The sequence below is a fragment of the Amphiura filiformis genome, chromosome 7, assembly GCF_039555335.1.
Source record: "Amphiura filiformis chromosome 7, Afil_fr2py, whole genome shotgun sequence".
In the NCBI taxonomy this organism is placed as follows: domain Eukaryota; kingdom Metazoa; phylum Echinodermata; class Ophiuroidea; order Amphilepidida; family Amphiuridae; genus Amphiura; species Amphiura filiformis.
Genome location: NC_092634.1, coordinates 36,498,796 through 36,526,407, shown reverse-complemented (window position 1 = coordinate 36,526,407; position 27,612 = coordinate 36,498,796). Strand labels below are relative to the sequence as shown.

Genomic DNA, 27,612 nt, shown 5'->3' with positions numbered 1-27,612 from the left:
ATGTATTTTCCTACATTTTGTTAATAGCAGATAGTCAAAAGTAATTAATTTTTTTCTCATTAATATATGGAACAAAAACAATTCTTTTTGTGATAGTGTTGTTTGATACATAATTTGTCAAAATAAAAAATAAAAAATTAGGAAGCTGTGTTGGTAATGGTCAGGATGGAACGGCAAGTTGTATAATGTTAAGCATGTAACGCGAGTCACAAAAAGAACAACTTTTTAATGCAGTAAAAAATCTAAAGGGTTATAAATGTTCCCTTTCATTTTCCTCCTGGTTTGGGTCATAACTCATAATTATTTCATAAGGTTTTTGGTTTGCTACAATTGTACCACCAGAGACAGACTATTCAAAATGGTAACGCGAGTCACAATGTAACGCGAGTCACGATATTGTAATGCGAGGCACACATACTATACAGCTCTCTATACAGTAGGGCTAGAAAATAATCCATAAATAATCACTAAAACTTCTCCTCCTAATTTTACCCTCCCCAGGACTCATAATTATTGTACATCACTTAACAAATTGCAGGACTGGGAAACCGTTTTTTGTCCCCATCTGTGAATTCAAATTCACAATTTGACTTTCCATTATAAACACCCATTATAAACACCCACTACCACCATTCCACCCCAGTTTCTCCACCTAACCCCAGAACAGAAGAACATGTTTAAAGTTGAACCTCACAATATAAATTAAATGGAGCATGTTTAGAGCTTTCAAATTGGGCTGTGTTATCAAATAGTGAGTGTAACAGTCATGTAACGTAACGCGAGTCACACACTAAGTTGGCCATTTTAAAATACCAAACTCAAATGTACTTAATGTTTGCTTCTGTAGTATAGCTGCAGTAAAAGGTAATTACCTAGTGGTATCAACTTTTGTGTGCAGCTTCTTGTTTGAGGAGAAATATTGAAAAAGTAAAAGCTCAATTTGGAAGGGGTAATTTTTGTAACCAAAATCACAACCACATTTTTGCCAATAAATGTTACATCGTTTCATAGAGTTATTCACAAATTACAAGTTTACGTGATTTGATACATGTAAAGAGAAGACGAATAAATCACGTCTGAGGAATGTGTTCCACATTGATCAGCGTTGCCTTTTATATTTTGCTACTAGGGGCTCTGGAATAAGCAGACCTCCCCTCTCAGCCTGCCATAAATTGCTTGATCCTCTTCTCGGCCTGCCAAAAAATCCTTACCCCTCTTTGCACATACGGAAAATTTTTAGGAACCCATTTTGCAAACGTTAAATGGTCTATATCAGTTTTGCATATATACACCAGGCACAAAAAGAAACTCGTCAGTTATAGTCACCCTTGCTGTTCAACAACTTGATAATTTTGCATTATTCTGAAATATACATTTTGTTAGTTGGATTTTGCTTTCTCGTTTGACATCCTGTTCATGAAACCTCCAAACCCCAAAATCGAAAGTTGCAATTTTAACGATTCAATTGTGCCTGTTACACTGTGTGCTTTATTGATTGGCCCATGGTGCTTGTGTACAACACAATGATGCATCCCATTGAAAATCGTTGAAATTGCAACTTTTAATTTTGGGGTTTGAGAGTTTGGAGGCGCATGTCGTGGTCAATTCTTGTTCAATTTTTACAGGATGTCAAGTGAGAAAGCAAAGTCCAATTAACAAAATGTATATTTCAGAATAATCCAAAATGATCAGGTTGTTGAACAGCAAGGATGACTATAACTGACAAGTTTCTTTTTGTGCCTGGTGTATATGAATGTTTCCATACATTTTTTCAATGCATTTTATGTAATAAATGTATATGAAAATTGTATTCTTATTCAAATTGCCAGTTTTTTTTAATTTCCATCATTAGCCCCCATTACCACCACCCCACCACACCACCACCCCCCACCCCAGAGGGGAGGGTCCTTTAATGCTGAATTACAGTATTTTTATAGTGCTAAAGTAAAACTGACCACAATGGAAATGAAATTGAGCGTGTTTAAAGCTTTCAAAGTGGGACCATGTAATCAAAATAGTGAGCGTAACGCCGAGTCACGTAACGCTGAGTCACGCACCAATTTAGCTAAAGTTGGCCATTTTAAAAATACCAATCTCAAATATACTTGGTGTTTGTTTCTGTAATACAGCTGAGATATAAGGTAATTACTTAGTGGTATCAACTTTTGTCTGCAGCTGTTTGTTTGAGGAGAAATATTGAACAAGTAAAAGCCTAATTTTGAAGGTGTAATTTTTTAACGCTGAGTCACAATCACATTTTGCTAATAAATGTTTTATCTAGTTATTTACAAAATTAAAGTTTATGTGATTTGATACATTGGGTCAGTAAGTACATGTGGAGAGAAGATGAATAAACCAACTCCTTGTTCAATTGTATTTATATGACATTGAATGTGCTGATTTTATCAAAAATGTAACGCGAGTAACATGGAATTGCCCATAACAAAAAAAACACTCTTTCCAAAATATTTTATTTTGTTTTTAGCTCAATCTTGAGGCTCCATTCCAAAAACGTTTTTTTTATTTTTTTGATATTGGCCTTATTTTTTGAGATATTGACCATATAAGGCATCAAAATGAACTTTTTAAAATTCAAAAACGCCTATTTGCACAAAATGATACCCAAAATCGGAAATAGACCAAAATATAAAAAATGAGAAAACCGTTTCTTGAGTCGATCATGCTTTTTACGATGATCATATTTGCTTACCTATAGATGCTGTATTTATTGAGTTATCGTACCCTAAATCGTCATTTTACCGAGAAAATGAACATTGAAATAATGGCCGTTGAAGTTTAAAGTGGTCACATTTTGCACTTTCATCGAATCTCACAGGAGAATGCGACAGTTTTCGCTTTTGTAACTTATATTACGTGAACATCGGGTAAATCCACAGCCCCTTGAGAAGTTTGAGCGAAATCCATTCATAACTTGATATTTAAATCGGGGAAAGAACTTGAAAAACCCACATTTTATCAGCTAAAACGGAGCCATTTGACCACTAGGTTTTTGTGAAATCAGTGCTTCTGTGGTGTTTCCATAAGATGCGCCGCGCATGCAGATAAGCGTCGCGCATGCGTCACATATTTGTGCGTTAACAACGCGATGAGTTGTTGCGCCGTGTACCTTGCTGGTACAACAAAGATTTTCTTTCCTTTTCAATTTCAAACACGAGTGGAATAGTGAAATAAAATCCTTAAAATATTGCAGTTGGAGTTTACAAATCTGGATTTTCATTCCTTGTATTTATAAAAACATAACAAGGTACAAACATATCATAAAAACTCAATTTTGAGAAAGAAACAATGGCTAGAGTACACAGCCGCGTTAAGTAAATATTTATTCAAATGAATTAGGGAAAAAGTGTCACTCATGGAGGACAAAAAAATTGAAAATACTTGGTGGATCAGCTGTGAGTCACAACAATTGGTCCCATCTGGCCCAAAGGGCACACATGAACCACAATCTACATGTGAAAGGGGCATTTTATTCTCAATCAAATTGTATGTAAGATACATGCATGCCAAATAACAAAAAATAATTGCCCTCTTGGACCACTCAAATTCAATGAGTTTTCTCTGATTTTGGCTGCTTTTCTCAAATTCCCTGATTTTTCCCTGTCTGGAAAAATGAATATTCCATTTTCCCAGAGTGGCTGTGAACCCTGACATGTACCACCACAACTCACCATGTACATCTGTTTCTCCTCCTCTGTTTTAGGCATCTCCTCCTCCTCTTCCTCATCGACCACCTCTGGCTTTATCCGCCGATGCGGTGATGAGGATTTGTTCTCTTTATTTTCACCTTCATCATCGGATTTACCAGACTTCTCTGATGCTTCATCGCCATTCTCATCACCACTTCCCTGTAATAAAGAGTACATTCACAGTTTTAATTACTGTAAACTGATTATAACATTTATAACTATCCATTCTTGCATAAATGTTTCCAATAAACTTGGCGTCTTATGCCTGTAAGTATGCAGTCGTTCTAATTGAATCAATTTCTATTGTGTATCTTGCGCATTGAAGGTCTGAAGTGAAGTATTGATATAACTTTCCACATATGGCTAATGTTCATTGCCTACAGGCCTATACAGTAGTGAGTCATAAAAAAATATATTTTTCTGATCAACCGACCCGCCCCAAAAAATCCCACTGGAGGACAAGCAAACAATTTTTTTTCTTGGCCTAATGTCAATTGCATAACACGTTTCTACTTTTTGAGAGACAGGCAACATTACTGTAGACGCAACATTACAAGTTTAAATATAAAGGTGGTGATTTGTAGGTACTGCAAGGACTCAAAGCTCCACTTCCATGGAGCAATTTTGTTAACTCAGTTTGGTCCTATGCAGAGTTGGCACAATTTAAATGAATTGATTGAAATCATTTAAGGCCAGAGTTATGGAAGACACATTCGTCCACGACCGAATTTGAGATTTTTTGATATTTATCAACACTAAGATGTATTCTTTCACTTCAAACTGATAAAATACAACTTGCTAATATTTATTCGTATTTTTGCTTGATTTATTTCACTCTTTTCAACTCTAAAAAGTCACATGGCTCAAGACAGCTTAGTAAATTGGCGGAAATAATGAGTCAGAAATGCGCTGAATGCTGAAATATTGTGATTACGCTGCGTGAATCGCGTCAAGGTGACGCCGGCGCAACTCTGCTGCGTATGTCCAACGCAGTCAAGGCGCATTCGGTGTGTTAACGCCAGCAAATGTGGTGTAAACAAAACAAAAATTTGCAGTCAAAATGCCACTTAGATTTTTTAATTATTTTGAATTTTGGCGCACTGAAAGCAGACATTATAGATTCATTGGTGCAAAAAGATGCATATTTAGACCATGCACCAGATACAGTTTTTACAAGTGTGAAAGTCTTACCGTTTTAAAATTTAAGGACGTTTTGTGCATAATTTTGACATTTTTTTACTAGTAAAACGCCGATTTCTCAGAGTTCACTTTTGACAATATTATTGCGATTTTTGTAACAAGATAACTCGAAAAATATGCAAGCAAAGGGTAAAATTTTTGCACTATCCTTTAGAGTACATCAAAGTCTAGGGAAGGTTTTTTCATTTTTTCAAAATATTTGTTTTAAACAAAAATATACACCATTATGTGCAATTTTTAGCTTAATAGAGTGACAAAATGGCTTTTTTCCCATGTTTTTTCAATATTTCAAAAAGAGACGGATTTCAAAAAATAAAAAACCTTCCCTAAGTTCATGTCTCTTCTTCATGAAAAGCTAACTGAATTTTTTTACTCCAAACGGATTTTTTCTAAGTTGTCACAAAAAATTGGGGTAAAAGTGAATTTTGTGATTTTTTCAAAAACTTGAGAATTTTGAACAAATCTGACGTCACCATGGGATTCCTTGACTCATTTCCTTTCCAAAAATGTATAGTTTTATATACTTTGGACATACAATTCAGAAATAATGAAGCTCGAAAAGGTCCATGTTCTCTCCCATTACTCTGCCCTTAAATCAATTTTTTTTTATAAATCATTGATTTAAATCAACGTTTTCAATTTTAACCATTTTTGATCAATTTAAGTGAATTTCATTCTTAAATTGACTGTTTTACTTCATTTCTAATGCACACCTTTTGGATATAATTAAAATACCTATATGATGTTATTTTATCTATTGCTAAAAATTCATCTTCAAGGTGCAGAATTCAACAGGTTTTTTCCCATGATTTCACCAATTTTTTTCTTTGAAATTTTCACATGTGGTCATGTGTCATATGGTGGGGCACATTTGCGTTACAAGCACTGATTTTGATCATTTGTCCTCCTTTTCACTTTGTTACATGTCAAAAACTATACATCTGACACCACCAAAACTATACATTTTTGGAAAGCTTATGTTCCAAGGAATATATCCAACTATGCAAAAATGAAGTTCGAATACAGGGTGCACAAGAAAATATAAAGGGTGATATCATGAAAAATTTTTATTTTACTTGTAAATTCATAATTTATTGCATTTGCTACTGATATGGAATACCTCAAATGTAATCTAATTTTGTGGCAGGCAACACTATGAGCTTAAATAAAATGTAACTTTTGCTATGTTATGATTGACCAAAGTGGTGATACAGGGTGTGAAAATATACGTAACTTCACACACAAAATGTTGATTACATTTTTGAAAATATTTTCTTTAGAGTGTATCCTACAAAAGTACATTTATTTTAACTTCATATTTGGATTCCTGGGGGTAAAAAGCTTTCCAAAAATGTATACTTTTCCTATCTTAGGGTGTATAATTCTCAAGATACAACAATTGAAAGCCAAAACGCATGTTGTGACTGAAAATCTTGGCATTTGTGTGTAAATGAATAGGAAAAAATTGAGGTTCTTGTGACTTGTGGTTCTCAGTGAATACTTTTAAACATGATTAGATAAAATTAATATCTGAATAAGAATAATGAATGATCAAGCTTTCATTTGAGGTATGATTTGCAAGTATAGCACACAATTTGGCAATGATATAATTTAAAATTCAAAAAGATGTCATGTCTCCCATAGAGAATGCACATACTCCACTACCGCTTATCCACTACCGCTTATCCACCAGGTTTATCTTCGTTAACATTTTGGTATTTTTCACTAATTCAACAAACTGGCATTCCAAATTGAGAAACATATTTGAAAATTAGAATAATCAGGCTGTATAATGAGCCCAAACTTGATGCAATTGGACCAGGAATAGCCCTGTGACAACAAGTTAAATCAGAAAGAGGAGAGAAAAATGTAACATCACCAGGTATTTTGGGGTCCCACCATAAGACACATGACCATGTAAAAACATGTTTTGATTTTTTGTAAATACCTCATGGGATTGCACATATATGTCTAGCCTTTAAAAAAAAATTGATTTAAATTTTAAAAAAAAATCAAATAAATCCATTTTTTTTAAATAAAAAAATAAATAAAAATATGCCAACCCTGGACTCCAATGGCCTAAAAGTGTAACAAAACTGCTAAATCAATTTCACTGAAAACCAATCTCTCTTACCTCATCAAATTTTGACTTTGGTGGAAGCCCTTGCTTGATGCGTGCCTGATTGACAATTTCTTGTTCAGCTCTCTTCTGGGCTTCCAATCGTTCCTTTCTTTCCTTTACTAGTCTGTCTTTCTCAGCTTTTTTCTGTTTTTCTTGCTCCATCTTTTCAAGCCCTTGCCTGATCCAAGCTGGCAGTAGTTTTCTTTTATTGGCATCTGTGAATAGGGAAGAAATACACATGTAAATTGTATAATCCCAACTTCAAATCATTGGCCATTAGCATTAGTAAAAGTTAAAGTTTTTGTGCTACATTTATTTTCATGTTTTTTGTGTCTGAAGCAGCTACCGCATAATAAAATGTGCAAATTATATTTTGTGTATGTGTCAATGTAAGGAAACTCAGAATAACAAATTTAAAACCAAGTGAAACAGTTCAAAAATTGGTGAAGTGCAAAGTTTCTGCTCTTGTTTGGTTGAGAACACACTTAGATGTCTTTCTGTAAAGATGATCATATGATGAACATTGATTCAAATTCAGCAATTTTTAATGTGTTGAATTGCTCTTAGGAGTTATTTTTCTTCAATTTGTGGGTTGGTCACTTAAATCAGGTCAAGAAATATCAGCATCTTGTGACTGGCTAAGCAATGAAAGTCTAACAACCAACTTTTAGAAATTAATCAAGGCCAGTGAGCAAAGGGCAAAACACGAGGCCACTGTATACCATATAATGCTTTGAAATTGAGAGGCCAAGACTACATCTACTTACCCAAGCTAACTTCTTCTTCCTCGGGTATCTCTGGTCTATGCGGTCCATCCATGAGAGGTGGAGGTCTTCTCTGTCTGTTGCCACGGTCACTACCCCTCTGTGGTGGGTAGTAGTCTCTATCTCTGCCTCCTTTTATCGGTGGCCCTCGATGATCAACCCCATGTGGGGAGTGGTGACTCCATTCATCATAGTAAGCACTATCCCCTCCTTGTGGGCCTTGGAAGTCCTGTGACTGTAAACAAATCATTGTCAGCTTTTGGTTATACAGTAAAACCTCATTATAACGAAATCTGATACAAGAAAAACTCTGTTTTAAAGAAGTATTTTTCCAGAACCAAGATACAAAATTCTTTTGTTATTTATTGTTTTTACAACCCTGATAAAGTCCAACCTCTCTTATCCGGCCATGCTGGGACCAAGCATTGGCCGGATAAGTGAAAAATCCGGATATGGCCAAAAAAAAAATTGTTTGTTTGTCCACGTCCGACCGACCGTGTGTCCCGACCGTGTCTTTTTTTTTTCTTTTTTTTTTTACGTTGAATGTGCTAGTAAAACAGTGGTTATTATAAATTTAAAGAAAGAAAATGTAAAGAAAATGAACAGTATAACATGCAGAACCATCTCAAGAGTTAAACCAGTAAAGTGCTGTGTGTTTTGACTTATTTACCAGTCTTCAAATTGTCAGTTTCAAGTGCAATATCTGTAAAAAAATTTTTTTTAATCCGACCTACCGACCCAACTGTTTCATAAGCCTCTATGGACAAACAAACAATTTTTTTTTTTTTTTTAAGGCCTAAGTGAATTACATGTAATTCTGCATTGAATGTCTGAAGTGCTAACATTGAGACAGCAAAATGTTACTCAAAATAGGGTAATAACACTGAAATATGGTATTTGAGTTATGTAAGTCACATAGTTATGTCCTTCTAAATGCTTCCGTGCATGAAATAAAGTTCTCAAAACATGAAAATCATGTTTTTCCGGATAAGAGAGGTTAGACTGTATAACAAAATTTGGATATAAAGAACTAATTTCTCTGTCCCTGACAACCTGGTTATAATGAGTTTCCACTGTATATAAATTTTGTAAAAAAATGTTTAAAATTCTGAATTTCATTATTTTTCAAATCTCTTGCCTAAGTTAAAGACAGTGACCTTGTAATACCCTGAAATTACTTTTAGTATGTCAAATTGAAAGCAAAAAAATTGTGGCTTATTCAGTACGATTTCTCCCTGTGTTTCTAACACAACCTGCAAGTTCCTGTATATACACGAGTCTTATGAGAATGTGTGTGTACATTTATATTCATATTGTCAGCAAAGCCCTTCTCACCTGATAATGGTATTGATCTCCATGATGATAATCAAAACTCTGGGGCGGTCCACTGAACCCATCTCCTCCTGATGCGCCATGTCCATGCTCAAAGGTCTGAGGTGGCGGTCTGGACTCACCTCCAGCTCCCCCACCGTGATTATGCTCAAATGTCTGTACAGCGCCTGGTGGACGGCCGTGGCCGTAGTCAAATGTTTGCGGCTTGACATCTGGTGGCACTGGCGGCATTATACCAGGTGGCGCACCAGCTGGCATAGGCGGCAATGGGGGCATTCCTAAATCAATACAAATAAAAATCATAATTTATAAGCAACTTGTTTGTAAACTTGAAAGCATTGTTCATCATTCAGAGTAGGCCCTACCTTTTCTACATGGTACATGCAGGTTGTAGTCACAGGTTTGAAAAATAAGGCACTACTCTTTTAGCTTCCCATATTTGGTAAGTAATTTAATGAAAAACTTTATACTTGACCTGGACTCTGCATCTGGGTGTACGCTGTAGTGATTTATAGGAATTTGTTTAATAAAACTGCATTCCAGCATGATCCACCTACACAAGTAATGCACGTGTACATGTATCATGCTAGGCAACCACAAGGAGCATAGCGCTTTTTTTTTGTGACGTGTGTCGCTTATCGGAAAAGTGATTGCCGATATCCGATTGATACAGTTCTGATCGTCAACTCGCAACCGGTTGACCTGAAGGCCTCTTTAACACTACCGGTCCATCCCTAGCCATGACTGAACGCTCCTAGTGATTGCACATACGCTGCCAGTGTTTGATATCTAGAAATTTGCATGCTGCAAGTACGTACTGTGAATGATATGGGCATTAGCGATGAATTATACCACATACGCAAATTGATCACACAATGCATGGTACAATTAAAATGGACAGTGATACATGTAGCTGTAACCATAAGCGATCATGTGGTATAATCAACACTACCGTAACTAGTCTAACTACTAACCATGCTAACTAGAATCTATGGATCAGTTGCATGAAAGATTTAAGATATATTTTAAATAGGTTTGGGGCTCTTTGAAGTTATGGTGAACCAATTTAAATAGCTTTCTTACCTGGAGGTGGCCAGTGGCCAGGATGAGGAGGCGGATGCGGCCAATTCCATTCAAATTGCATCCCTGGTGGTGGGTGGCCATCAGGTGGCAATGGCGGTTGGCCACCTGGACCCCCATGTTGTGGTTCTGGATCTGGAAGAAGAGGTGGTCGAATGTTGGCTGCTGTTGAGATACATGTTAGTTTGTTAAAAGTTATGGCATGCATCATTATCGATTGAAATCAAAGATCAACTAATACTCTTCTCTAAGAAGTCATAAAGATGCTCTGAGTCTTCCACGTGTCTGCGGATTTCCACAATTACTTCATTTTATTTTATCCAACCACCGACAAGGCTTTGAAATACGGCAAACATGTTCAAAAAACCATTTGGGGCTGTACGCTGTAGGGTTATTTACACACTTGAACTAAAAGTTATTAACAACAGATGACAGTAGGATAAGACAGAAGTTTTGAAACGTTTTAGAGATTGGAACCAGTTAGTCCTTTGTCTCTACCTAAAAGGCTAAAGCAATGTTGTACTGTCCACAAGGGATTTTCAAGTCTTACAAAATGGCTTTTCCTGAAAGACTTGACCGTTAGTTGTGCCAGCTTGACGTACATGTAGCCACACTCTCCTATTTGGTGGTTTGTTTAATGTGATCTTCCCGTTGTAACTCAATGAGTTACAACAGGAAGATCACATTAAACAAACCACTTCAATACAACAAAACACACACATTTACCAACATAATCTCCAACCTACCTTTTCCAAGGTTGTTACCACTGCCATTCATTGGCGGAGGTAGAGGAGGGGCTTCTCCATGCCTATTTTGTTCACCTGGTAAGGGTGGTGCTGGTTGATCTGCAGGTGGCAGAGGTGGGATATTAGTTGTCTGTGGGGCTGGGGGTGTGCCATCATCATTGGAGTCCCTCTGACGCATCCATTCTTGTGCTAAAGCAGCCCAATCAGTACCTGGGGGAGTAAAGGTTACATGCATTAGGACCGAGAATCAAATATTTAACGTACACACACTGAGGTACATTCCTTAAATAATTCTAACAATAATTCAACTTCACCAGATTCTCTGTAAAAATTCTTGCTTTTGCTGCCAGTGTAAAATGTTTACAACACAAATTGATCAATTGTTCACTTCTCTCTTCTGGACAAAACTGTGCTGCCAGAATATAATCCTGCAGACGTTTTGACATTATTTTTTATATTATAAGCGAGACTCACAGGGTAAGTTCACAAAGATTTCAACATTACATGTAGCTTGATGCTTGATATACTGTACTGAAAACTTTGGTTAATGTTTAATCCGAATGTATCAATCAAAGCCCTAACACATTTGGATCAGAATCGTATCAACACTCAAAATTGTTAAAACAAAACTGCACAGTATAACTATAATATTGATATATTTTAATCCCCAAGTGCAATCAAATATAATCTTACCTTCATTGGCTTGATACTGCTGCTGGGCTTGTACACCCCACTGTGCTTGCCACTGTTGAGCATTATTACCCCACATTATAACAAGCGATGTGTAGGGCACTAGCTCGTGGGTCAAGTCCTGGGAAGAATCTCTTGCACTTCTTGTTCCCTTTTACCAATTTTACTACCTGATCCCCACCTACGATGTTGCTGGAGAGATTTCACTTCTGATTAGAGCGGCCAACTTCAATTTACAACAGCTTCCTGTTTCTTTGGATGGAGAGCATGATATACATGAGTGAACGATATCAACTCTTAGAAATCATAAACACAAAGTTAGCGACACTTGAGAACTGTTAGTTCTGTTCAATAAAACACATTTAATGTACACTTTACTTACTTCCAGTACCGTAAACATTTTTAACCACACAAACATCATTCCTCTATAAAAACAAATGAAATACCGGTAGGGCCTACCCAACCATTCACATAAACAATGTTAAAAGTCAATTATAAGCCTACAATGTATGCACTATTCTATAGCACCCCACTGAACACATACCGTACAGTGGAAAGGTACGGACAGTATTCGCCAGCGAAGTGTTACGTTATCCGATTATCACTATATGTCAACTGGATCACACTTTTAGATCGCAACACAAAGTCTAGCTATCTATGGCGTGTACTACCAATTCCAAAAGGTGCGTGATCCAGTTGCCAAGGAGTTATATAACCACTTCGCTGGTGAATTCTATACGAATTACCAACTTCCTTAGTTACCAAGTTAATGGTCAAAAATAATAGTGTGTCGGCTTCTAACAGTGCAGCTAGAAGCTACAGGATTGAGTTTGTGTGTTTAAAGGTTCAATTATAACATACTGATTTAATAAAATTGAGAAACTGATAATTAGTTCTCATATTATCATATCACAGCAGCTAAAGCAAATATCCCATTATGCTTTGCGGTATCATAATAGTAATACAACTAAAGGTGTCATAGAAAATGTACGGTACACAAAATCCCTCACTTTCAATTACGGTACCGGGGTACTCGAATAAATTAGGGGAGGTTAGACTTTTGTTTGAAAAATATGACCCTGAAGTATTGTGAAACTATCTATAGCTCTCAATATCTAAGCAGCTCTTGTTTATATTTTGTATACATTTGCTATGGAGCATGCAGATATACTGCAATGCATGATGGGATACAGACTCCTTTCAGCTGCAGTTTAGGTTGGTGGTCCCATTATAAATTTCTGCAGTGTCCTTGACCTACAATATTTGCATATATTTGACCTAATTAGCACACAATTAATTTTCAAACATATTAAAAAGTATAAAAATCTAGTAAAAATCATAAAAATACTAAGCCAGAAAAGTTTAGATGGGAATAGATGGTAATTTTATACAAATGTTGGATTTAATTTAGTTTGGATTTAAAAGTGGGCACTTGTAAAATTAAAGGGGCAGGGGCACTTATTCGTTATAATTACCAGAAGCGTTTAAAATATCATCATCATAGGTAAAATGTGACTACACAGCAGACTTTTGGGATTTGTATCAGTTGAAAAAAATAAATGAGGACACCAGGCTTGTAGCTACAGTAGGCAGTTCTGGGTGGAAGAGCCCACCACTCAGTTTTGGAGCCCACCACTCAGCTGCAATTTTGGTACTGAAGCCCATCACTCAGTATCCAAAACTGCACAATTTTGTTGAATAAGTCAAGAATTTGATCAATTTTGACAACAAATTGCCAAATATGCAAGATTTTCATCAAATGCCAACCAGCACTAAGAAATGTTCTAGAGCTACAACCCTGGAGGGCAATGTGTACAGTTTTTCCCCTGGAGCCAAACTTCCCTAAATTTGTTTAAAATTAAAGACATGCCCGACAAGTATTAAAAAACAATAGTTTTTGAAATGTGGGGAAAAAAAGATCCACACTACAGCATACATCATGGGCATGAATACATTTTTTAACAAGTGCTACTAACAACTTCTTAGACTTTTTCTACAAAATTACAGACTACAGTCAGAATTTCAAATGATGAAATGAATGATCCATGCCATGGATCAGTAGGCCTGCCAGTTAATGCAGGCATAAACTTGTATTTTGTTTCGCTACGTCCACGGGTACAGGTGCATTATCTAGTGCCATACTATTACGCTGACTTTTGTATTCGGCGAGGAGGACGATTTCAACCTCCTGGTTTGTTTACAAATAGTAGACAAAAAACCGTTCCGCTTGTCCAAACACTCAAGTATCAGAAGGATGGTCCACAATCAGTGTTCGAATTTAGGAAAAATAAATGGTTGTCCCACGGACAACCAGATTACAATTTCTGGTTGTCCGTCTAAGTTTTTGGTTGTCCGTAGGTCTACAAATGTGACATTTGGCTAGATTTATGGTTGTCCGGCGGACAACCGAAACAGTAGTTTTGGTTGTCCGGCGACTTTTTTAGTTGTCCCGGGCAACCGGACAACCAAAATTTCGAACGCTGTCCACAATAGCGTGATTCACCTAACATGAATAGGGATTAAAACGCTGTCACAAAGAACCATGTGCTATTGTCCAATTTGCCATCAAGATTTCATATATGGCTCAAAATAAGCTAAGGTGTCATAAAAGTGTAACACACAATTATTTTTCCAGCTCTTTTCTTTTGGTCTCCAACCAGGTTAAATTATAGTATGCACATATATCGTTCATAATACACTAAAAGAAAGATAAGTTATAGACCATTTACTTCACAAATTTAATTTTCTAGCCCTTGCGTACGTTATATTTGACAGACACAATTTTGATGATTTTCTGCAATCAAATAAAAATTTATAAAGTATTACATAAGGTATTTTGTGGTTATTTAGGTGTAGGACCTACAGCAACTGATTGTGGAAAAAAATGTGTCCAAATATTACAATAAGGAGGATAAATTGTTATAAATAAAATATGTGTGTCTGTCAAGCCATAACATACGCAAGATGTCTGTCAAATGTAACATACAGAATAATAATTTGGCAAAAACAGTAGTTCAAGATGGGAAATTGAATAAAGATCACATGCAGTTTATAAATCACATGTTTTAAAACACTTTTATAAACTCTAAACTATCATCATAATGTGAACATCAAGTGATTTTTAATTTTTAAAAGCGTTATTGCGTATGTTACTTTTGACAGACACATACAAATCTTGCGTATGTTACTTATGCATACAAATGTTTGACAGACAACACTTAACAATGGATTGTGTCATCAAAAAAGCTTCTCCTCACAAAGTGATAGTGCCACAAAGCTAGGTGGAGCTAAATGCTATGTCATGTAGCATAATTAGCTGTATCACCCTAGTTTAGCAGAAATTACAGCACCGTCTTGCGTATGTTACTATTTGACAGACATTTCAAGAAAATTTTTTAAATTGTTATATGTTCAAAAAAGATGGCAGCCACTTACAAATTGATTATAATATGGAGAAATGAAGTTATTTACAATAGATTTACCCTTTAGTTTATGCTTCAAGTCTTTGTTTATAAAAACTGAGGGACTTCAAAATCAATCAAAAGTTTGACAGACAATAGTAACATACATAAGGCAAACTTTTAAATCCTTTTTTGATCTGTTAACTTATAATTCATAATGCCTCTTTCTGTTTTTTTGATTGGTTTACTGCACCATTTTGGGAAACAGATCACATGAATTTCTATAAGGATCCATAAAAAAAATTAAAAGCCGTTGAAAAAAGGCGTCTCTTGGCATGTTACAAATAAAAGTGTAAAAATAGGCATTTTTACAGCTATTTTTTATTTTGTTTATTATTTAGAGTGAAAGGATTTTACTTAAATTGTGTATGCTATGTCTTTACTACCTAAACTTGCCACTAAACTAGCAAATATTCCATTTCTATAATTATTATTTTTAAAAAAGATGTCAAAATATATGGCTATAATATGACACCTTAGCATATTTTGAGCCATATATGGAAACAGTTCAGACCCAGAACAGGATCATGTCAGAAATTAATATTTTGTTCTGGGTCTGATTATTCGGACTATGCCTTAACATGCAACTGATTAAAAGCACATTGCCATACCCATGCCATGGTCCAGTCATGAGTGGCGGGTTAGGCTAATGAAAGTCAATTCCTTGTTTCCCGTTACATTATTTTTCATGACTGTGTAGGTGACCATTTCATTATTCATTATTTTATACCATTTCATTATTGCATCTGTTACAGGTGTAAACCAATAACTACCCATGTATACATGTGATAAATCACAGTTTGTAGTTTACAGATGTAGTTTACAACCACATGAAGGTGATTGTACAACTATTATAAAAAGTTTCACAATATTTTTTACGGGATGAGATCAGAGCAGATCAAAAGTGCGGGACAGAGAATTGAGTAGGTACCGGTATTCATTAATAATTCATTATTAACCATATACCATGCTCCTACTGCAAAGACAATTCCTGAAAATCAACAGAAAGAGATTTATGATATATATTTAAAACCACAATTATTTATTTGTATGTTAAAGTTTGTTAGAAATCAACATTTTATTCAAAATAATGAAATATTTGGCCAGCAAATTGTTTTAAGCGGAGTAGGGTAACGGGAAACTGGGAGTCGACTTTCATTAGCCTTACCGGTATTCATCACTTTTGTGACCTGTGACTGTGTCAGTGTGTTCATTCCATATCATGATATAAAATTGAAATTCTGACTGTACTCAGCTCAGTCATGTTGACAGTGTATTTTAGAAATTTTATAAATTTGCAAAGACCTTCGCACCAGGGCCTGGCCGACTGATTGCGTTTGAGAACTGGAGAGGTCCATTTCACTTAACTTTTTGTAAACCTTCTAGGGGTCTGATTTTCGGGTAATTTTGTGCCCGGGATACTCTATTAATGATATCAAAATGCATTCAAATTCAATGCATTTTGATATCACTAATAGAGTATGACATGAAAACTATGTACCGGGTATCAATTTTCATATTAAAAACACAAAACAATGTGCAAAATTCAATTTTTTTTTTTTTAGGTCAACCATGATCCTAGCATTTAGGTCTAGGTCCAGAGACACTACAAAACCGAAAAAACCCTTTTTTTTTTTTTTTTTTTTAATTTGGTACCGGGCAGGGAATTTCCTGCCCGGGTAATAGGATTATCGGGCGGGACTCGAATTCCTGGGACTCACTCAGACCCTTCAAACCTTCGTAACTCAAGTTACCGTTCATAAAGTTGCGAATACCCAATTGATTACAAAGTGATACCAGTAGCAGTACCAGTACTGAGAGAGAGTAGTATGAAATTCGACCTCTCGCAGCGCCTAGCATCATGCTAGCAAGTGATTAACCACTCGCCTATAAAATCTAGACAGCAAGGCCTGGAAATCGGGTGGTGGCACGAAAGGTCTTTGCACAAAAAATGAAGAATTTTAATTCTTCAAAATTAATTAATTCATTAAAATTACATAAAAAAATACATAATTTTATTTAAACAATATAAATAGTTAAAATTTAACATGATTGATACTCTTATTACTTTTATTAAATGCAGTGAAATTACTGTAGTTTTTAATGCTTCACAATTAAAATAAATACTTTTGTGCTTGTTGCAGCGCAATATCATTATAAATTATGAGTGAATGCAATGCCAATGCATGCATTGGCTCATTGACATTGGGCTTGCACTGTGACTGTACCGACTGCAGCATTTACTGTGCGTGCAAAAACAGACAAACAAGGCAACTTCTGATGCCGATTTATAGCTTCAATCCCAATAGTACCTCAATGAAACTTGGCCAAGATGTTCTATTGATGTCTTTGAAATACCCAACATGTCGTACTGCTTCACAGGCTCTAAATTAACGTGAAATTTTCGTCAAAATCATACAGCTCCCTGGCCCTGAAATCCGAAAAATCTTGCCACTCAGCTCGTCCCTGGAAAGTTTGTTGACCTTAACCGCGGGTATTTTGCTGTCTCTTAAATTTTATTAGTTCTAATTTTTTCTTAGGTTTTCATTCCTTACAATCAATAGTATGTATTTATTTAAAATATTCTTTAAAACAAGTACTTACTTTGTTGATTTTTGTGCAGTAAATAAAATATAAATATATAAACTTGAAATAAAAACACATATAGTGAACGAGTTCATAAAGTTCAAACTTGGGTCAAAGGTCAATGTCGTCTGCTACAAATTTGGAATTTCTGAAGTTATGAAGTAGATCCTAAAAACTCACTTTTCTCTAAAAATATACATTTTGACACCGATTTTTAGACAAAAATATAATCTTTATAGGATGAAATTAATATAAGGAGCCGCAATTTATCGTTAGAAAATGCAGAATCTTTGTACTCGTGGCATATATTTGTCACTTCAACATGGGACATCAAAAAGTTGCAGAATTCTGCACCATTACCATGGAGGTTACAGAAGTGTCAGGAAATGCCACCAGATTTCACCGTGTGGTTTCATTAATAGGCACTTTAAGCCAAAAATAATACCAGCAGCATCTGTTTTACCTGCATCATTTAGGTATGTAAATTATTGTAAATCGATGAACAAGTTCATTGACATTGTAATGACTAAATGTTTTGAAGTTGACTTGAAGTTGAAGTGTTTTTTTTATTATTATTTTAATTTATTTACCCGTATTACCGTTTAAAAAATAATGTATTTTACATGTGTACGTTTAGGATCGACTAGGTCTAGAGTATAATCGTTTGCAGTAAACCTTTGACAAGCGCGTATTTATTAAGCATACATCGCGCATTTACTGCATTGCGACGCACTTGTCTCTGAATCTGATTGGCTGCTGAGGCGATCTGCTGTTGTTGCCGAGTGGAAATTTATGAATGAACTGTGCGCCGTACGCGTTGTCAGCTCTGAATGTGCAACATCACGGTAGTCGCGCTCATCAAAGGTTTACTGCATTTGATTATACAGTAGTAGAAGTAGAATAGCTGTTTAACATGTAAATTTTAAAATGAAGCTGAATTTATACTCGATCACCGAGCAATTGCGATGAATCGCATTTTGCGATGCATCGCTCATCGCTTTTGCATTTATACTAATCACAGCGATAGCGATTGCAGTCTTTTTTGCAGACGACAATTAAAATATATTCTATGCCACAAAATATATTTTTAAAACATGCTGTCAATAATTATTGCTTGCCTTTGAATTAATTCATCACCAAAAGTTAATAGTCGATTGAATTAATTAGCAAAATAATAGATCCAGTTAATATATGATTGGTTGACGCATTCATGATTTGATCAAGCGATATCGCTGGGAAGTTGAGATTTCTTCTACTTGCAAAAGCGACATCGTTTTTGCCTGAGCAGCGATTTGAATCGATTGATCGGCTCGACCCTCTGGAATGTGAGAATTGCTTTTCTGCAAAAGCGATCGATTATAAATTCAGCTTTAGACATTCGCTTTTCGTATCTCTTTCCTTGTTGAGAAAATTAACGTTGTGAAGATAGGACATCCCGCCCTACTCCATGTTTGGCTGAATAACGTAACGGTACATGAACACAGCCTTTTGTGCTATGTAAATAAGTCAGGGGCTGTGCAATAATTCTCGCGATTCCAAATACAGCGCGCCACCTACGATCACGCCTGGCTGATCTACTTCGCGCAGAGCATCATGGGTAAAAGTCGACATCCACGACGCTGTCGACGATGAACCATCGACCAAGGAAACGGAAACGACGATTTTTTTTTCATTTCTGCCTCCTTTTAAAGCTAATTTCGACAGTCATGGTTTAGGCCTACCTCTGTGAATGTTCAGAGTGTTAGGCCTATTCCCACAAAAATAATGGGCATCAATTAAACCCTTTCCGAGGCGCTTGGGAAAATACTTTAGGCTCTCGTTTACAAGAAAAGAAAACACTTTCTGGTCTTTAAGCTTTGTTGTAAGTAGGCCTATAAAAAGACCCTCATGCATATCCTTAAAAAAAACCAATTTTTAAACCTTGTTTGTTTTAAGTAAAGTATAGGCCTAATTCTCAATATTTAGAATAACGAAATATTCAATACATATTTTAACAGCATGAACAGCGTAAAGCATTTATTTTTTTAATACGATTAAAACGTTTTCGAATTTCAAATGTACTCTATTCCTATTCAACCATCTACGGTTAAAACTCGATGTCAAAAATGTTGATGTCTCTGATCGACCATCTAAGCCTATATAAACCCGATGTCAAAATGTCAATTTTCGAGTTTGGGTAGGCCTATAATAGCAAATGCTTTTGATGCAAAACAATTTCAAATAGGAAATTTAATCTGAAACACAAATTCGTGCCTTTTTCATTTCTTGTTTGGATAACTTTTCCCATAGTTATTACCATGCGTGATACATGATTAAGATAAAAGCTTTTGGTTTTCATAAATGTTTTGAACGCTTGTCTTGTTTTTATTTTTATTATTTTTTTTCCTAGGCCTATAGATGTTTTACATTTATAACCTTTTTACAAACTTTAATAGATATGAATTAATTGTTTTAAAGCATTTTTCGTGTGACATTTTGAAACGCTCTTTGTAGCATGATAGGGAGCATGATGTAGGCCTACTGTATGATCACGAAAGGTCGTAAATTTAGAAGCCATTTCCTTCTATATAGCCCTATAAACAAAACACTTTGGCCCCAATGTATATGTCGGGAGAAAATATATACTTGCACTAAACAAAATTAATGAACCTGTTAATTTTTCAAATAAACTCTCGTGGTGCAATTCTGTCAACAAAATTACATAGGCTTATGAACCGGGGCTGGGGGCTCAGCCCCTCAATAAACCTACCCTTCTGTATGAATAGGCACGCTTTTCATTTTCATTTAGGCCTATAATGGCCTCCAAACTATACATTGTTAAGCATGTTAAGTTATCTTGTTTCAACTGCAAATTGTCCCTTATTGTACAGTATATATCCTTCACCGTAAATCGGTGTGTGTGTGGGGGGTGTCCTGTTCGCCCCTTCAGTCTCAAATGAAGCAGGCCTAACCTAAACAATGCGTCCATCCCCAGATTTGACCTCTTTACTTTAGGTTGAGTCCTTGATCCATGGGCCTGATCCATTATTTAATATGCAAGAAATGTCGACCCTCCGAATTTAAACCTTTCCAATTTGGCCAAAGTCCACAATGCCGTAAAGGTTGGGCTACACTACAGTTCAGTTCTTTTCACAGTGTTGACTTATAATTTCACGAGAAAGAAAAAAAGAAAATGGGAAAGATTTTAATCTTTCTCATTTTATTTTTTTTTTTAAAAAACATGTATAGGCCTAGGCCTAGTAGTGTTTAAAATTGTCCAATTGAATATTTATTTGAAAAAGTTTTTGATTTTTCAATGTTGTGCCGACCGATAATATGTCTAAAAAGAAACTCATTCCAACCAACGTGTGTTATTTGGGAGTAGGCCTAGGCCTACATTAAGAGTAAATTTCCTTGGGTTATGAATTATTAAAGGGAAAGATGAAATAAAGATGGTATGACATGCAAGAAAGCGGAAGTAAAAATAAAATATGAAAAACAAACATGAATTAATATTAAAATCGGGCATGACAATTGTCAAATTTAAACCTTAATTGTGACACGATCTGGTTCATGGGGGCCAAAAGGAGGCATTTTTGAAAATTGTGTTACTGTAATTATTATACATTACACGTACAATAGGCTATCATTTTAAACTGAAAACACCAAAGGTCTATCTAGCATAGGCCTACTTGGTTCTAAAGTTAAGAAGTTGTTTCATGCGTATTTTCTTGATATGCCTTAAAATAATGATCTTTTAAAATTAATGTAGGCCTACTCTTTTGCAGTTTGAAACTTTCTTCATCTTTATTATAATGCTAGAACTGTATGAGGTATTGTTGAACTTAGGCATTAAAGTCTCAAATTGAAATATTAACAAAAAATAAATGTTATTTTTATGCGGTAGGCTATGCCTACAAAGTGTTTTTATTGTGATCGTAATTTTGATAATGTTTGATAGTAGCCTAATATAATTAAAAATACAAATTTAGGCTAAAATAAAATAAGGACAAATCAAACAATTACAATAATAACAAAAACGGCAAACCAATGTGATGCATATATGTTTATAAGTAATGAGACATTAAGAATCTTTTTAAAATTTACTTGAATTTCTTTGCTGTAGGCCTATCCACATGGGCGGGTCATGCTATGCGCCGTGCAAAAAAAACCCCATTTTAGAAAATGTATGGCCGATTACAAAAAACGCAACACCTATAGTATGGATGTTCTTAAGTATGCTGGTGTTATATTATTATCGATTGAACAAACAATAAATTAAAACAATTTATTCTAATAACCAAAATAAAACCTATGCGTTTTCCATTAAAAAAGGGACAGGCCTAGGCCTACTTCGAATTGACTAGGCTCACGCGTATCGGGCTGAAAAGCATCGTAAAGATTAAAAAAAAAAAAGGGCGGTTTTAGAAAATGTATAACAAAAAGGAAACACCTAGTAGGGGGCCTATCAACATCAAGTTTGCGGGTTTTAGAAAAAGACATCTGTGAATATCAAACTGCAATATTTCACTTCAACACAGAAAATCTCAAAAAATTTCAAAAAGTACTAGGCCTATAAAACATTGTGTTTTTAGAGTAGGCTAATAATCACAAACATGGTCAGCTATGGTTGATGAAAATGGATGTCGACCCCAGACACGGAAATGCCAATTTTCACTGCAAATGTCGTTGGGTGGCCTTGCGCTGTATTTGGAATCGCGTCAATTATGTAAACTTCTCAGTCCGCCAACAATTCTTTGCTCCCCCCCTTGCACATGCCAAATTTTTTGGATCCCAATTTGCAAACCTTAAATGGTCTAATTTACATGTTGCGAGCGCAGCGAGCAGGAAAATTTGCATATATGTATTAAAGCGTTTCTGTACGGCTTTCCTACATTGTAAGTCTTTTTAGAGCGTTTATAGGCGCTGCAAGAATGTGTGCCAAAAATCACTTGCCCCCCCCTCTTGGCTTGCCAAAATTGCTTGCCCCCTTTGGCTCGCCAAAATTTCAAGTTTCCCCAATTTTACCCTCCCCAGGCTCATAATTATTGCACGGCCCCTCATTGTGTAAAACTGTATTTACATTTATACACATGGGTAACAGGTTACTCATCATCAGACTAAATCATTGTTGTTAACAACTGCACAAGTTATGTGTAATTTTAGTGAACGTTAACCGGCCTACGTGTCGCTTAAAATCATGCGCATGCTCAGCGTGTAATACAATGGCGATTTAGTATACCGATACACTGATCATGCGTGCGAACGGGGCGATGCAGTTTTCTGTAAAATTTAAGCGATTGAGTATGAATTCCATCTTTAGAAATGACCAGCGATTGTGTGTTCTCAAGTGGGTTTTATCATTTTTATTAGCGACCTGACACACATACATGTGCTGGTTTGATCAAGCATTGAAATGCTTTCAACTTTTGTACTGGCATGGCAGACTGGATCATTCAAGCATGCTCAACACATTTTTCAATGGGTCAGTCCATGTCAAATCAACCAATTTGCTGAAAATTTCCCAGGTGACCCTCTCAGATTTTGATGAAATTCCATCAGAATGATCTTTTGTGGCCACAATGAACCCATACCAAAATTTGGCCTCATAAAGTCATAGGCCATGTCGTTTTTGAGAAATGGCTCTTTGAAGTTTTGCCCAGGCCCCCCTTTGGCACTCGCGAGTGTCATTCAAGGTGATTTTTACCAACTTTGGTAGCTCGCTCGTAACTTCCTGTTCTGAAGAGATATGGAGAGCTCTGCAAATTTGAATTCTAGCTAACCTTATGTCATATTTTTAGAATCTGGCTCTAAATTTCAGATATCTGCTTTCCTTTTTAAGTTATGAGCACTCAAAGTTGGTAATTTAGTCAACCGCAAGTGTGAAATTGCCATTTTGGGGGTCCCTGGTGCCAAAAATATGTGATCATATGACTCAAATGTTACAGATGCATTTTCTATGGGTCCCGGCTATGGGTACATATCTGAGCCCACAAGCAAGTTTCAGTAAATCTGAGAGGGTCACCTGGGGACCCCTGGTTGATTTGACATGGAAGTAAAAACGGATACTATGGCCACAGCAACTGGTTCAATTTTTAATGTTCAATTGTTACAAAATGAAGTCTATTATTTTTTCATTTTTGTTAATTTGGAATACAATAAATAAATAAATAAATAAATATTGCAATTGCAATTAGCCCAATTCACAGTCACTGGTTCAATTTTTTGTTTGTTTCCTTTTACTTTTATTACACGTAGGTCAACTTTAAATTGTGTAAGAACATATTCTCAAGCCAACAAGAAACCTCAAGCACAGTCTACCATTGATGAGGAAGAAATAGACAAATTCCGAGCTCTATCAGAGAGGTGGTGGGATGAAATAGGGGAATTCCAGGCTCTACACACATTAAATGACTTAAGAGTTCCGCTGATCAGAGATGCTACATTGAATGGAAGAGATCATAAAGATGAAAGATTGGCTTTAGAGATGGGACCATCACCATTAAAAGAAACTCTTATTTTGGATGTTGGCAGTGGAGGAGGTATTCTGGCAGAGGTGAGGAGTTTAGTCAACGACGTTGTAAACGTTTGTTGAAATGTAAAGATGGAGTCCATTGCCAGTGGCAGTGAGTGAAATCAATGTGTGACCAATAATGACCATTATTTAGGGTTCATACATACACGCTATGTAACAGCGCGCGTGATTGGTCGAGAGCCGGGCATAAACGCTGTCCCGGATGTGAGATCGCCGGGTAGGGAAAATGCAAGGAAATCGTGTTTTTTAACAATGTTACTCGTAATTTTTTGTTATTATTTTGATGATGAAATAAGAATCACAAAATGTTCTGGTATGTATGAACAGGGTTCATTCATATATATTCATGACTAAACGGTTGTTTATGCCCGAGGGGCCGCTAGAGGAACCCCTAAATCAAACCTGGCTGCAATGTAGCCTTTAATTGAATCTGATCCCTTCAATTCTGGAGGGGAAAAAGTTCTGATTTTCATGATTTTGTGGAAGTGGATACATAACTTGTTTTCTGATATTAAGCTTACATTTCAACATTCGATCAAGAATACACTAATAAACTTGCTCTACTTGCATTTATTACCCATAGCCTTTAGCCAGACTAGGAGCCACTGTTATAGGAATCGATGCAACAGAAGAAAACATACCAATAGCTCAAACGCACGCTTCACATGACCCCGAGATTCGCACTAGACTCAAGTACATCCATGGCACAACAGACGACCTTGTAGCAACAGAAGCAGGGATGTTTGATGTGGTTGTTGCATCAGAGGTACTGGAGCATGTCAGTGATGTAGGACAACTGGTATCTACTTGCGTTGACCTTGTCAGGGTGAGAAAGATGGTATTTTCTAGTAATGTGTGTGATGGGCTTAAAATAATGAAATGCCTGGATTAGTGGCCACATACCGGGGCCACATATCCTATGCTCCTTGATTCATGTACTGAAATGTTAATAGGGCTTGAGTTGATCATGCAATCTACTTCTGTAAACCTTTTTAGGAAGACTCATTTGCTTCAAAAAGGTGGTCCCAACTCCCAAATATTATGTAGAGGTGATAATGTTTTACATAAAAAATACTGGGTCATTCAGTTATAAAGGGCTTGTGACTAAGATGTGTTATCTACTTTAAGTTAAAATTTAGATAATTGGTCAAAGTTGTAATTACAACATGAGCATTCTTCCAAACAAGGGGAACAAATAAGGCATTTCTTGATTTTTTTTGAATAATTTATTTGGGCTGTGTGTGTCAGACCAGTAACATTGACCCTCGAATATCTAAAATTTGGCTAAAATCAGTGAATTAAACCCTCACACTTTGGGTGATAACTAATGTATACATGTAGTAGTGCTATTAAAGGTTCAGCCCTTATATAGTTTTTGATTATTTTTGTACAGCCTGGAGGTTCGGTCATATTTACAACCATCAATAAAACTTGGATATCGTACATGCTGGCTGTAGTCGGTGCTGAGGACATCTTTAGAGTGGTCCCATCTGGAACACATGATTGGGAGAAGTTTATACCACCAGAAGACCTGGAGAGAATTCTTGAACAGTGTAAGTAGATTGAAACTGGTGGAAAAAAGCTCAATTGTGACACAATTTGGTCCATGGAGGCCGAAGGCAGCAAATTTGAAATTGAGATCTAAAGGCAAAAATATGGTGTAAACCTAAAGCAATTCTGAATAAGGGACACCGCTGTACTACAGTCCTAGATAGTTCATCATGGAATTGGGCTATTCCAGATGAAATCCATATGGAAAACAAGACCTTCTCCCACACATGGGGTGACAGATTTCAAATGGAGTCACCCATTCAGATGACCCAGTACACTCCTTGTGTGGGAGATTATGGTCATGTCTTCCACAGGGGGTGTATAGATTTCAACTGGAATATTCTACTCACTTTGAATAGCTTATATAATATTTCAATTTCTATGGCATCACTAAAAAAACATTTCTTTGTTTTTTCATTATGTACATATAGGTGGATGTGAAGTGAAACTTGTCAGCGGTATGTTGTATAACCCTCTCACACACCACTGGTCCTGGACTGATATAGAGAGCTGCAACTATGCATTACATGCTATAAAACCAGAGAAACAGACAACTACTGAAAGAGGTGAACCAGAGGAACAGGTGCAAGATGTGACAGACTCGTCTGAGAAGAGATAACATTGATGAATATGGGTATTGTGAAAGTGGTAATTTTTGCATAACTGGTAATTGTCTGCACTTTACAGATGTTGAACTACTTTGGTGATTCTTAAGAGGGTACTACACCCCTCAATAAATTTGTGACTATTTTTGCATTTTTCTCAAAAACTAATAACACCCTGGTAACAAAAGTTATGTATATTATCAGTCCAAGAGAACGCCAAATATGGATCAGGAGTATTACATAATAATACCCTGCTATGACAATGGCTGCACTAGGTTAATCGTATAATCACCTTATGTGGTTAGCATGGCTGGGCCAGGAAATCCACAAGGTCAGCCAATGTATGTACATGTATTCGGTACATGTGCCATATCTTTTACAATGGGTGATAAATTTCTGGTTTGTTTTATTTCAAAACGCAACAGTCGATATTCTAAAGCTTGGTCCAAATCCAAGAGAAGAACCAACTCTAGTAATTTATGTGGTTTCAAATTATATCGGCCGTTGCCTTTTTGATAAAAATGGTGTTTGTTGATGTGCACAGTTTCCCATTAGATCATAACATGCTGTTGTACATCCAAGGTCAAAGGTCTTTTAATCCATATTTGGCGTTGTTCTGGGACTGATTATAGGGGCAAGGAATCCGATTACTATACTGGAATTTCAGTGACCCAAGACAAGCGGTTCGACACTTGTGATAGAAAATGAGGTACAGCTAGGATGTACCTCATTTCCTATCATATTTACTGAACCGCTTGCCTTGATTCACTGAAATTTCAGTGTAGTAATTGGATTCCTTGCCCCAATAATATACATAACTTTTGTTACCAGTGTAGTATTAGTTTTTGAGAAAAATGCAAAAATAGTCACAAATTTACCACAGGGGTGTAGTACCCCCTTAAATTCACAATTTTGAGTTTTCTTATATAGACCTTATAGCCTACATAACAGAACCAACTTTATACATAAAACAACATTATATGTACGTTTGTAACTTTGTTGTGCGTGAAAATTTAAGTTACGCAAAAATTCCCACTTTTACAGGAGTCAAATTTGGCAAGAATCAAGAGACTTGATTCTCAGGATTTGTAAGAATCAAACTTGATTCTCCTTAGATTATACCCATTGTGCATGCAGTAAGTTATAGCAATCATTAGGATTCTCACTTGATTCTTGCCAGATCAGTTTGAGTGTGTGAGAATCAATTTTATGATCAATGCAAGGTTGGACGAAAGACAAGAAAACTGATGTTCT

At 36.0% G+C, this 27,612-nt stretch overlaps 2 protein-coding genes across 6 annotated transcripts in view; one reads left to right on the top strand and one right to left on the bottom strand.

Annotated features, from left to right (window-relative positions):
* The window catches only part of LOC140157088 (uncharacterized), a 29,103-nt gene extending 11,529 nt beyond the window's left edge, over positions 1 to 17,574 (bottom strand). Inside the window, exons 1-8 of one of the 5 annotated variants that reach the window (XM_072180153.1) lie at positions 17,415 to 17,574; positions 11,645 to 11,893; positions 10,952 to 11,161; positions 10,209 to 10,370; positions 9,129 to 9,403; positions 7,797 to 8,028; positions 7,042 to 7,244; positions 3,690 to 3,866 (exon numbers count right to left, since the gene is read on the bottom strand). In XM_072180153.1, coding sequence (XP_072036254.1) covers positions 3,690 to 3,866; positions 7,042 to 7,244; positions 7,797 to 8,028; positions 9,129 to 9,403; positions 10,209 to 10,370; positions 10,952 to 11,161; positions 11,645 to 11,720 — 1,335 coding nt within the window. In that variant the 5' untranslated portion in view covers positions 11,721 to 11,893; positions 17,415 to 17,574. The remainder of the gene's footprint in view (positions 1 to 3,689; positions 3,867 to 7,041; positions 7,245 to 7,796; positions 8,029 to 9,128; positions 9,404 to 10,208; positions 10,371 to 10,951; positions 11,162 to 11,644; positions 11,894 to 17,414) is intronic. The other 4 variants (XM_072180156.1, XM_072180155.1, XM_072180157.1 and 1 more) reach the window with 4 other exon arrangements.
* A 248-nt stretch (positions 17,575 to 17,822) lies between these two features.
* On the top strand, positions 17,823 to 26,390 carry LOC140156354 (ubiquinone biosynthesis O-methyltransferase-like). Its single transcript, XM_072179323.1, has 5 exons — positions 17,823 to 18,164; positions 23,926 to 24,223; positions 24,786 to 25,028; positions 25,596 to 25,755; positions 26,185 to 26,390. The coding sequence occupies exons 1-5, from the start codon at positions 17,968 to 17,970 to the stop codon at positions 26,370 to 26,372; spliced, it is 1,086 nt and encodes a 361-aa protein (XP_072035424.1). The 5' UTR covers positions 17,823 to 17,967; the 3' UTR covers positions 26,373 to 26,390.
* The last annotated feature ends 1,222 nt before the right edge of the window (positions 26,391 to 27,612 follow it).